Here is a 13506-nt window from a genome sequence, read left to right as displayed (position 1 = left end):
GTTGAAACGTAAACTCCAGCATGTGGAGAACACTCACTTTTGTATCACTGTTAGATTATAACCCTATTACTATGTCTGTCTCTTCTAAATTGAAATTATTTTCATCCTTGGAAAAACGTTTTTTAATTTAAAGAATTTATTGCCGTTTTTATGTCTTTAACAAAAGCAAAACATACCGAAAGGTAAGCAAAATGGCAACAGCAATTGTGAGTGAAACAATTGACGTGCCATATCCTATAGAGTAGATTGTCTTCATCGTGGCAAAGTAAGAACCCTGAAATACAAAATAAAAGATTAATACCATTCATATATACAGTATGTGTTTTACAAAAGGCTGCAACATATAATCTGTTCATCCTTTCAATATACAGTATATCTTTTTCCTGCCTGATGGGTCAGTGGTTTAAAATATGACCCCATGACTAAAAAACGCTCTTAGTCTTGCATTGCCTGCTAATCCGTATGGATTGTAAAGGATAACGTCTTAAATTTTATACAAGTAATTATATACTGAGTTTGGAAATTTATACATGTTTATAATCTCATAAAACTCATCTACCTCTTAATTTTTTTAAGTTTTTCTCCTGTTATTTTAACCTATCAAAACAATGAAGTTAATAAAGCCATGAAGACATAAAAACGGGAATAATGTTTCAGAAAACTACTGACTGAGTAAAATATTACACTTTCATTAAAGGAATGGTGTCTTTTTTCTAAGTATAGTCCTTAGCTACAGCATATTAAATAAATAAAATGTTTTATTTAATTGATATAGTGACAACAGGCAATCACAACACCTTACGTTTTTTAAATTCAAGAAGAATATCTTTTTGTTGCTGAGTAACAAAAGGTGACTATCTACAAGGCACATTATTAAATTGCACTGCTGTTATTATTATAAATACAATATTTAAATTCTCTGAACCTCATTCAGGAAATATTGCCTGAAAAATATGTAATTTAACAAATCACACATCTGCTGTTTACTTCATGTATCATTTATTATTGTTTGTCATTTTCCAAAAAACATGTTAGAAAACCTCTTAAACAAAATGAGCTTTTGAACTGTTCAAGTCTAAGCTCATTGTAAGGTATAAACAACACATTAAAATTCTTGCTTGTATTTTCTCTTAGAAACTAGTGACATTTTCATATTAATATGGCCTACAGTTGTGCTTGAAAGTTTGTGAACCCTTTAGAATTTTCTATATTTCTGCATAAATATGGCTTAAAACATCATGAGATTTTCACTCAAGTCCTAAAAGTAGATAACAAGAAACCAGTTAAACAAATGAGACAAAAATATTATACTTGGTCATTTATTTATTAAGGAAAATGATCGAATATTACATATTTGTGAGTGGCAAAAGTATGTGAACCTTTGTTTTCAGTATCTGGTGTGACCCCCTTTGCAGCAATAACTGCAACTAAACACTTCTGGTAACTTTTGATCATTCCTGCACACCGGCTAAGAGGAATTTTAGCCCATCCCTACATACAGAACAACTTCAACTCTGGGATGTTGGTAGGTTTCTTCACATTAACTGCTCGCTTCAGGTCCTTCCACAACATTTCGATTGGATTAAGGTCAGGACTTTGACTTGGCCATTCCAAAACATTAACTTTATTTTTCTATAACCATTCTTTGTTAGAACGACTTGTGTGCTTAGGGTCATTGTCTTGCTGCATGACCCAACTTCTCTTGAGATTCAGTTCATGGACAGATATCCAGATATCTACAGTGGTGTGAAAAACTATTTGCCCCCTTCCTGATTTCTTATTCTTTTGCATGTTTGTCACACAAAATGTTTCTGATCATCAAACACATTTAACCATTAGTCAAATATAACACAAGTAAACACAAAATGCAGTTTTTAAATGATGTTTTTTATTATTTAGGGAGAAAAAAAATCCAAACCTACATGGCCCTGTGTGAAAAGTAATTGCCCCTTGTTAAAAAATAACCTAACTGTGGTGTATCACACCTGAGTTCAATTTCCGTAGCCACCCCCAGGCCTGATTACTGCCACACCTGTTTCAATCAAGAAATCACTTAGACCAAAAGCACCTCAAAAGCTAGACATTATGCCAAGATCCAAAGAAATTCAGGAACAAATGAGAACAGAAGTAATTGAGATCTATCAGTCTGGTAAAGGTTATAAAGCCATTTCTAAAGCTTTGGGACCAAATGGCAAAAACATGGAACAGTGGTGAACCTTCCCAGGAGTGGTCGGCCGACCAAAATTACCCCAAGAGCGCAGAGACGACTCATCCGAGAGGTCACAAAAGACCCCAGGACAACATCTAAAGAACTGCAGGCCTCACTTGCCTCAATTAAGGTCAGTGTTCACGACTCCACCATAAGAAAGAGACTGGGCAAAAACGGCCTGCATGGCAGATTTCCAAGACGCAAACCACTGTTAAGCAAAAAGAACATTAGGGCTTGTCTCAATTTTGCTAAGAAACATCTCAATGATTGCCAAGACTTTTAAAAAAATACCTTGTGGACTGATGAGACAAAAGTTGAACTTTTGGAAGGCAAATGTCCCGTTACATCTGGCGTAAAAGGAACACAGCATTTCAGAAAAAGAACATCATACCAACAGTAAAATATGGTGGTGGTAGTGTGATGGTCTGGGGTTGTTTTGCTGCTTCAGGACCTGGAAGGCTTGCTGTGATAGATGAAATTATGAATTCTACTGTCTACCAAAAAATCCTGAAGGAGAATGTCCGGCCATCTGTTCGTCAACTCAAGCTGAAGCGATCTTGGGTGCTGCAACAGGACAATGACCCAAAACACACCAGCAAATCCACCTCTGAATGGCAGAAGAAAAACAAAATGAAGACTTTGGTGTGGCCTAGTCAAAGTCCTGACTTGAATCCAATTGAGATGCTATGGCATGACCTTAAAAAGGTGGTTCATGCTAGAAAACCCTCAAATAAAGCTGAATTACAACAATTCTGCAAAGATGAGTGGGCCAAAATTCCTCCAGAGCGCTGTAAAAGACTCATTGCAAGTTATCGCAAACGCTTGATTGCAGTTATTGCTGCTAAGGGTGGCCCAACCAGTTATTAGGTTCAGGGGGCAATTACTTTTTCACACAGGGCCATGTAGGTTTGGATTTTTTTTTTCTCCCTAAATAATAAAAACCATCATTTAAAAACTGCATTTTGTGTTTACTTGTGTTATATTTGACTAATGGTTAAATGTGTTTGATGATCAGAAACATTTTGTGTGACAAACATGCAAAAGAATAAGAAATCAGGAAGGGGCAAATAGTTTTTCACACCACTGTAGATATTCTAATTTCTTTAGAATTCTCTAATATAATTCAGAATTCATTGTTCCATCAATAAAGGCAAGCCGTCCTGGCCCAGATGCAGCAAAACAGGCCTAAACCATGATACTACTACCACCACCATGTTTCACAGAGGGGATAAGGTTCTTATGCTGGAATGCAGTGTTTTCCTTTCTCCAAACATAACGCTTTTCATTTAAACCAAAAGGTTCTATTTTGGTCTCATCCGTCCACAAAATATTCTTCCAATAGCCTTCTGGTTTGTCCACGTGATCTTTAGCAAACTGCAGATAAGCAGCAATTTTTTTTTTGGAGAGCAGTGGCTTTCTCCTTGCAATCCTGCCATGAACACCATTGTTGTTCAGTGTTCTCCTGATGGTGGACTCATGAACATGAACATTAGCCAATGTGAGAGAGGCCTTCAGTTGCTTAGAAGTTACCCTGGGGTCCTTTGTGCTGACTATTACACGCCTTGCTCTTGGAGTGATCTTTGTTGGTTGGCCACTCCTGGGGAGGGTGACAATGGTCTTGATATTCCTCCATTTGTACACAATCTGTCTGACTGTGGATTGGTGGAGTCCAAACTCTTTGGAGATGGTTTTGTAACCTTTTCCAGCCTGATAAGCATCAACAACTCTTTTTTTGAGGTCCTCAGAAATCTCCTTTGTTCTAGCCATGATACACTTCCACAAACATCTGTTGTGAAGAGCAGACTTTGATAGATCCCTGTTCTTTAAATAACACAGGGTGCCCACTCACACCTGATTGTCATCTTATTGATTGAAAACACTTGACTCTAATTTCACCTTCAAACTAACTGCTAAACCTAGAGGTTCAAATACTTTTGCCTCTCACAAATATGTAATATTTGATCATTTTCCTCAATAAATAAATGACCAAGTATAATATTTTTGTCTCATTTGTTTAACTGGTTTCTCTTTATCTACTTTTAGGACTTGAGTGAAAATCTGATGATGTTTTAAGTCATATTTATTCAGAAATATAGAAAATTCTAAAGGGTTCACAAACTTTTAAGCAAAACTCTATCTATACCAATAAAATGCAAAGCCCTCATTGACTCACTCACTCACTCATCACTAATTCTCCAACTTCCCGTGTAGGTAGAAGGCTGAAATTTGGCAGGCTAATTCCTTACAGCTTACTTACAAAAGTTAAGCAGGTTTCATTTTGAAATTCTACATGTAACGGTCATAACGGTCGACAATGTCCGCCATGTTGAACTTTCTTATTTATGGCCCCATCTTCACAAAATTTGGTAGGTGGCTTCCCTGCGCTAACCGAAACCAATGTACGTACTTATTTCAGTGGTATGACACCACTGTCGGCCCCCATTTTGAACTTTCCAATGGTCTTTGTTACTTATGGGCCCATCTTCAAGAAATTTGGTACGCGGGTTCCCAACGCTAACTGAATCCTACTTAAGTACATATATACGTCCATAGCCTGCAGCTCGGTCACCGTGTGAGGCGGCGTTGGGTCCCCCATCCCAATGTCTTCCACGTTGTTGGCTGCCTGCCTATATAAGGCCGTCTGTCACTCCGGTCTCTACATTCCCTTCCTTGCTTTGCCACGGGATTCACGTCTCCCCGCTGATAACTACAGCCTTTTTATTTAATCCACGGCTTCCCCGCTGTTTTATTGTTCGTTTATTACGATTATAGTTATTGTGTAGGTATTTTAGACTTACTATGCATTGTTCAGGTACCCATTTCCTTTATTGTTCCAACCGTACCCCCATTAACATGTCTATCGAGGTGATCACCATTGATCAAAGAACTGTTACTTACTGAGTGGTTTCCATGCCCTGGAAAGGCACCTGCCTTTTCCATTCTCGGCCATATTAGGCTCACTCTTGATATCCGGAGGAACATTGTGTCTTATGTATTGAATGACTGGGACAGGTTCAAGGTGTGGACTGATGACAGTACAGGAGATAATTATACTACGCAGGAACACTATAAGAGTGAAATGCTTATGCCCTTCATCTATGGTTCTGCATGTGAGTTGATGGCTGCCGCTGAATTGTTCGGTTGTCAGTTTCAAGTGTACCGAAATGGCCAAATATTTTACACCTTTCAACAACCGCCAATGCCTCTTAAACATCTTCGATTCACAAGTGACGATTTCAGTAGTGGACACTTTGATGTTTATGAATGTTTAAACTCTCAAAAGCTGGATGTGAAGTTATCGATGAAACTGGTTGTATGCTTACAATGCTTGACAGATGCTGAATGTCACTTCAACACAAGTCATAATTACGACAACTGTCGTAATTGAAACAAACCATGAAACTCAAACCGATTATGACAGCGGCAATCCAGGCTGTGAGATTTGAGACAAGATTACTTTTCACATGGCCAACTGTACGTTGTATGATCAAGAGTAAGCTCAGCGCACAGCTTGGTCATATTACAACCGGAGGGCCGAACTGACAATGTGGTATACAAAGAGATCCTTAACAAATAATTATTGGCATATTTCCCTCAGTTTAAAAAGGTTTAATTTTATTCATAATAAAAATTTTAAGGCAGTACTTCACCGCTGTGAAGCGCGGGTATTTTGCTAGTTTCCAATAAAATTGTGAAAACAATAATAGAAATGTTCACATATGCATTATCTATATAGCCTTTTTTCGATCTAGAAACATCATATATCCTACCATATTAGGTTTTTTGCTTTAACTAGATGCAAATGGTGTATTTAAATTCACAACATTATCATAATATATAACAAACAAATAAACAATATAGCTAAACAACGTGGACACCACCAAAGTAATTAAGTTCAGGTGTTTCAGCCATATCCATTGTTAAGAGGCTTATAAAATCAAATACATTGCCATGCAATTTCCATTGACAACAATTGGAAGTAGAATGGGTCGTACTGAAGAGTTCAGTAACTTTAAACATGGCACTGCTATAGGATGTCACCTTTACCACAAGTAGGTACATGAAACATCTGCTTTATTTGATATGCCTCGGTCAACTGCAAATGCTATTATCAAGAAGTAAAAGCATCTACGAGCAAGAACTCGGCCATGAAGTGGTAGAACACACACTCTCACTCCCAAGTGCTGAAGCACAAAGCGTGTCAAAATTGAATATCCTCTGTTGCATCACTCACAACAGACATCCAAACTGCCTTTAGAAGTAAAATCAGTACAAGAACCGCATGTTGGGAGCTTAATGAAATGGGTTTCAATGACTGAGCAGCTGCATGCAAGCCTAAGATCACTATGTGCAATGCCAAGTGTGGGATGGTGTTTCAGAAGCATGTCGCCATTAGTCTCTGGAAAAGCAGAAATGTGTTCTCAGGAGTGATGAGTTATACTTCACTATCTTCCAGTCTGACTGATGAATGAATCTGGTTTAGGCAGATACCAGGAGAACAATACATTCTGGACTACATATACTACCCACTTGTAAAGTTGTATGAAAGCAGGTTAATAGTCTGGAGCTGTTTTTCAGGGTTTGGGCTCAGCCCCTTGCATTCAGTGAAGGGTTATTTTAATGCTACAGCATACAAAGACATTTTAGAGGATCTTCCAACTTTGTGGCAAGTTTCAGGAAGGCCTTTTTCTGTTCCAGTACTACTATGCACCTGTACACAAATCCAGGTCTAACCTCTAGCCCACTGAACAAGATGAGATTAATGGGAGTGCCGATTGAGAGCCAGATCTTCTTGTCCAACTTCAGTACCTGACCTCATAAATGTTATTTTGCCTGAATGGACACATATTCCCACACACACACTCCACAATCTTCCCAGACTAGCACATACTGTTATATATATGTGGGGTGCCACCGCCAATAATGTCCATGGTTTCTGAATGGGATATTCAACAAGCTCACATAGGTTGGATGGTCAGGCCCATATACACTTTTGGTCATATGGTGCAATATGAACAACTAACTAAACATGTTTTCTAAATTATCAAAAAACAGATTTTATTTTTTAATGTCATTTTCATTATTTAAGAACCAGTGGGAATACATTACCAGTGATTACTCTTTACAGAAAATATTTGGAGCAACTTCAGTGGTCAATAGAGCCTAAATATGTAATGCAGAGTTAATAGACACTTATAAAAGAATGAAAAAAACATTGTTTTTGTTTTTTTCAGTTACTTTATCTTTACCAATAGGACTAATTAAAGTGTTTACGATTTTATTCTGAAAAGGGCTTATTTCAAGCTGGTTGATTGGATCAGATGGCTATAAACAAATGTCATTAAAAGCCTGGGTCTCAACAGTACCCACTTCATAAGATAACTCATTGACAGGCAGCTTCAATGAAATCTGTAGCAGCAGTTGAATATTGAACTCTTGATTATTATGGAATATGTGAATTTTCAGACTGTTATAAAAATCAAAAAGATAATTAGATTTATAATTAGTATATTTTTATAACTAAAACATTACCTAAAGTAGAGATATTAGACAGATTGCTTAGTGGTGTTTTTATCTGCATATATTATTTCTTCCACTTTTAATTGTATATTTTTCCATAGTATGAACTAAACATTACTTCTATTCATTTTAAAAATTATGTTAAATTTGCCTGTAAAGTAATATTGGCCTTAAAAAGCAATTAGAGTCATGTTTAGGTGTAAGCTGTGTTTCATTTTGACCAGTCTGAGGGCCAGTTTTCTTATAAAAAAGTAGGGAAGGCATCACCACTACAGATTTTAAGAAAATTGGTTTGACTTCTGGAACAAAGCTCTCCTTTTCAGAGACGTCCTTTCAGGGGAGGCAGGTGAGGCAGAGCAAATAAATGTGTCCACTGGTCTGTGCTATAAATTTGTTTTCTGTATGATTCCAATAATTTTGATCATTTTTATAAACAAAATCGCAATAGTCAAATTCCTGTTTAAATATTGGGGAGAAAAGTGAGGTGCGGCAGCGACAAGACTCACCTCACCTCAGACTGTGCCATCCCTCACACACTAGGCTGATGCATGCAATTGGCGCGTGCCTGTTGCTGTCTTTCTGTATGTCTCCAATATAATGTGTACAAACACGTTTATTATACACTTACTTTCCACAGTCTGGCTAATAGCTTTAATGAATGTGTGTAACATACATATTTAGTCTTGCTGATCGGCTACAAAACTACAGTGAAAAGGCACAAAGTGAGGCAGACAGTACTCTGCCACACTGAAGGGGGGCAGATGTGAACCCAACAGGTACATGTTGCTGCTGTTCTTTTACGCAGACACTCTATAAGTTAGCGATATCAGAAAGCCAAGCGCACTGCAGCGGCCCATTTATTTTTATTTTTTATTCCAACTGACTCCCAAAATGGAAGATTAAGACTAAAGGAAAATAAGGAGGACTTTTACAAGAAAGTGACGGAAATTTTTGTGGAGAAGGATTGGCACATGGACTTCATTTACAAATAGTGGTAAGACCATAAACGGTTTTCAATTTTATAAAAAATGGGATCAGACTAAGAAAAAAACAATACAATATTTAAAAACTAAATTTTGACCTTAAATAAAATATTCTTTTGTTTTTTCTTGTTTTCTTTTTGTTGAACAGTCTGTATTAAAATTGATTAAAGCATCAGAAATAAAAGCTTTTAAAAACAATTAAATATTTCAATTAAGGTCAAAATTGAAATCTGTTGGTTTTTTTTTTGTACACCATTCTATACTTTTGTTTGTATTGGGTCCTTGTACTTTTGGTATTTGAAATTTCATTTTAGAAGCAAAAATGCAAAAAAATGAAAGGAGTTTTCAGATTTTGATTTTTGATTAAAGAATAACATGAAAGAAAATTAGGTATTTTTTAATTATGTGGTAACAAATAGCAGTCATAAACTTAAAATTACACATACTTTTCTGGGTTTATTTGTGATTCAAATAATGAAAGTGTTATAGCTCAAAAACAACAGCATTTTTGTTGTCTGAAACTGAAGGTACTACTTCTGCGCGATTTCTGACGACACGTGTGAACAGTCCTCCTCACAACACATCGATTGACGGCCTTGAAGTTACACTGCATGACATCAGCGGAGGATTGACCATTACGTTGTTTTTCGGAACAGTAAAAGAGTGACACTCTGGGACGAGGACATGATTGCAGAAAAACTGAGTCGCATCTTTCCGGTAAAAATACAAGCTTTGCAAACTTTGCTAATTGATGTAGCAGTTCTTTTATGAATGTTATTGTTGTTACTTACTGTGAAACAGCTAACAATTGGTGATTTCATTTACTAACACCAAGTCTGGCAATTTTTAGAGTGCTAGCATTTTGAATGGTTGCTCATTGACTTTTACCGGCTAGTAAACGTTTTGAGTATTAACAGTGCGCACAATTAGGAGAGCAACGTGATTTACAGAAAGTTTTCTTAACATGTGTTACACTTGTCAATGAGCAACCATTCACACATTTACACACATTTCTTCCTAGTCATGCAACGACAGACCAACTCTAAACTCCTTCACAGATGTATGAATATCCTTTCTATATATACATTGTAAATTTGACCATCTACCCCATAGTATCCAGTGGGGGGAATGGGTAATTCAAAAGCAGAGGTGGGTAGAGTAGCCAAAAATTGTACTCAAGTAGAGTAGTGTTACTTCAAAAAAATATTACTCAAGTAGAAGTAAAAAGTAGTCATCCAAAAAGTAAAAGTAAAAAAGTATTTGGTGAAAAGACTACTCAAGTACTGAGTAACTGTTTGAACATAATAAATTATTTATTTTTTAGAAATGTTTTAATAAGACAGACAAAATATAAAATAATGTGCAAATTCTGCTATTTCCAAATAATAAAATAAAAAAATGGGTAAAAATAAATAACATCTTAACAAAATAAAGATGCACAAATAACACCAAGTTCCAAATCTCAGTTTTTCACAACAAGGCTTTTGAAGCCAATACTTACAGTAGGTAACATGTATGTTTGAACAGTGCAAACTATTTACAGTGACAAGATATACTGTACACTGTAATACTGTATATTCACTTTGTGGTGTAGCGGGTCCGCGGCTTCAAAAAAAAAAGGCCAGTTTCAAATCCATAAAGCCGCGTCACTCTCCGTGGGCACAACTGCATGACCGCAGGGAGTTAATAAGGTAGTTGGAGCGAGTATTCTCAATTGCTTCATTGACTTCCTGTGCCGTGTGATTAAGGCCCACGGAGATAGGAGTGTATATATGTGGGTCAGCACAAAAAAAGAAGGGGGAATCAAAGAAAAGGAGAAAAGAAAAGAGCCAAGACAGATGTCGGCCAAAAGGAGCTCGTGGCTGCTGAGTCTCCGCCGGCTACGCGAGCAATGGGTGAGCCAGGAGAATGAGAAGGAGGTGGTCTGAGATCAAGAGGAGTTAGTCTGCATTTTAACCTCGGATTTTAATTGATTTATTTACTAATTTTTTAATCCTTACTTTTCACAATGATTTTTATGGATTTATACTGTATATGTACTGTTTTTAGAACACTGCACCATTGACACTTTTGTTGATTTTACTTTTGTTTTGACTGGTTTTTAATAAAAGCACTTGAGCACTTTTTCCACCATCCTCTGGCCTCATCAGTGAATTATCCTCATATGTCAGGTCTCATCTCGTTCATAACTATCGACGGTGTGGGTTCAGCAGACTCTATTGTGGGAAGAGGGAGTCTGTATGGGACCGGGATCGTCACACACTTGCCCTCCAAATAGCACAATTGATAGAAAATTACACTAGAACAAGGCAGCTTGTGCACGTACAAGATGTCTCACTTTACCATGACTGCATGTGCATGTTTGGTTAAAATGTGCTTGTTCTTCACTCAGTGAAGTAATTGTTAAGCTTCTCAAGGTTCTTGTAGTGAAGCTGTGACCATTTAGCAGTGAACAAAAGCCCCACATGACCAAAAAGTCTCTCGCAGGCTGCAGATGCCGGGAGTTTGTGTGTGGTCATGTGACTGCATGGCTACGTCTGACTGGTGAAACGGAGTCATGTGATTATTGTTGCAAAGTCGGATTGGTGAAACAGTCATGCAGTAGATCCACTGGTGACTTCTCTCTGGCAAAAATATAATGTATAAATGGAAAAAAGTAACGAGTTGAGTGTTGCCCAATGTAGCGGAGTAACAGTAGCGTTTCTTCTTCACAAATGCACTCAAGTAAAAGTAAAAAGTATGGTGCAGTAAACTACTATTAGAAGTACATTTTTTTTAAAAGTTACTCAAGTAAATGTAACGGAGTAAATGTAACTCTTTACTTCCCACCTCTGTTCAAAAGTAAGAGGTTTCTTGGACCACTGTTGCATTCCATGGTTTTGCTTGGACGCTTGGTGTGAAACCGAGTCCTCTCAATGTGGGTGTTGGGCACAACAAAGAATTGGAGAGTATCCAGTGCAGGTAACCAAGGATTGGTTTCTGTTGGATGGAGAAGATGTAGTCTGCTTGGCCTCATCAGACTTTGATCGTAAGGACTCAGTTTGAAGATTTTCAGCTGAAAGAATGGCTTGAATGAATGAATGAATTTTAGAATGGCTTTCTCTGTTCAGCTAAGTGGTGAGCTCCTGCCCATTGTGAAGGAGCAAAGAGATGATGATGATGCGATTGGCTAATGAACTGGTATATTGTCTGCAGACAAGGGTTTTGATTTGCTACTGTAGTTAGTCTACATTCCCATCCTCACCTATGATCACAAGAATAAGATTGCTAATACAAGCAGCCAAAACAAGGTTCATGTGCTAGACTGCATGACTGAATGGCTCACTCTACTTCATAAGGTTAGGTCCTGAGTGATATTAGATGAATAAGGAGTGGCCTGTTGAGGTTTTATGGATATTTTATTAGAATGCACCCTTGGCACCATCATGAAAAGGTATTCAAGACACATTCTATTGGGAAAAGACCCAATGGGAGTCCCACAACCCACTGGAGAGATGATATCTATTAACTGTACTGGAAGTGTCCAGGAATTCTGTAAGGAAGGTTGGAAGAATTCCCAGATAATACAGTGGAATGGTCAGCCAAGTACAGTATGTTTTTACTAGGACTCTCATCAGAATAAGCGAAATAAAAATGATTTCATTTATGTTAGGTAGAATGCCCAGAGGGGACTGGGCAGTCCTGTGGCCTGGAACCCCTGCAGATTTTTTTTTTTTTCTCCAACCGTCTGGAGTTTTTTTTCTGTTTTTTCTGTCCACCCTGGCCAGAACCTTACTCCTTTTCTATGTCAACTAATGTCTTATTTTAATTTCTTATTTTGTCTTTTATTTTTCTTTTCTTCAGTATCTAAAGCACTTTGAGCTACTTTTTGTATGAAAATGTGCTATATAAATAAACATTGTTGTTGTTGTTGAATTTGAGCAATGATAACCTATGATACCTAACATATTTGTTTATGCCTCTTGTTATACAGATGTTCATTTGTTGTCTTGCCTGCTCTTTTAATACCAACCAATAATTTTTAACAAATTGATTTTCATAAGCACCTGTTACCAAGAATAAACCTGTACTTGTTACCAAATATAAGATTTGGAATAATGTTTTTTTTTTATTTATATGTAAACATATCTATATCTGTGCGAAAGCAGAACACAAACTGCAAAAGTGCCTACTTTTATCTAGGGAAATAGAGATACTTATAAATAAGAAGATTAATACAAAATTAAACTAAACCTCTGGACAAACTTGCAGTTATTACAGCTTCTTGCATGAATGTAATTTCAGACTTCCTTACCAGAGTGAAGGAAAATGAAGGATTAATAACATTATGGATCATGCACATAGCCTTGGTACAGAACATGGCACTAACAATTTTTCAAACAAAGATATGCTGTTGCCATCACTTCTAAAAACTAAGGAATACTTGCCTGCAATCCTGTCTCCCAACTATCACATGTAATGTGCTATGTGAAGAAATTAAAAAATTATGTCCCACTTGAATTAGTGCTGGGCAATTAATTGAAAATTAATCTAAACCGATATTTAGAACCTGTATAATTTTGCTCATGTCGGTTATTTTGTTTTTATAATTCTCTTAGTATTTTTTTTTATTCTGTTAATACTTTCCCCAGTGTGTGCTGATGTACAGTTCCCTTAAAAAATATACTATCGTGTGTATGTTGTCATGTGACTCCACCCTGTCCAGTCTGCGACAGGGAAGCAACAATGAGGAGAACTCAAACAATGAGCAACTCTTACCAAAGAAAATTGCTGTGTCCATTGTTTGGACACGTT

At 37.0% G+C, this 13506-nt stretch overlaps 1 protein-coding gene across 6 annotated transcripts in view; it reads right to left on the bottom strand.

Moving 5' to 3' along the window:
- Positions 1 to 13506, bottom strand: part of ghrhrl (growth hormone releasing hormone receptor, like) — a 144291-nt gene that overhangs the window by 44691 nt on the left and 86094 nt on the right. For all 6 annotated transcript variants that reach the window (XR_005633793.1, XR_005633792.1, XM_039753674.1 and 3 more), the window contains exon 5: positions 177 to 274. Coding sequence is in view for 4 of the 6 variants with exons in the window: in XM_039753674.1 (XP_039609608.1) it covers positions 177 to 274 (98 nt within the window). In the remaining 2 variants the exon portion in view is untranslated. The remainder of the gene's footprint in view (positions 1 to 176; positions 275 to 13506) is intronic.

This window comes from Polypterus senegalus, chromosome 5 (genome assembly GCF_016835505.1).
Source record: "Polypterus senegalus isolate Bchr_013 chromosome 5, ASM1683550v1, whole genome shotgun sequence".
Classification (NCBI taxonomy): domain Eukaryota; kingdom Metazoa; phylum Chordata; class Cladistia; order Polypteriformes; family Polypteridae; genus Polypterus; species Polypterus senegalus.
This window is presented reverse-complemented; position numbering and strand designations above follow the sequence as displayed.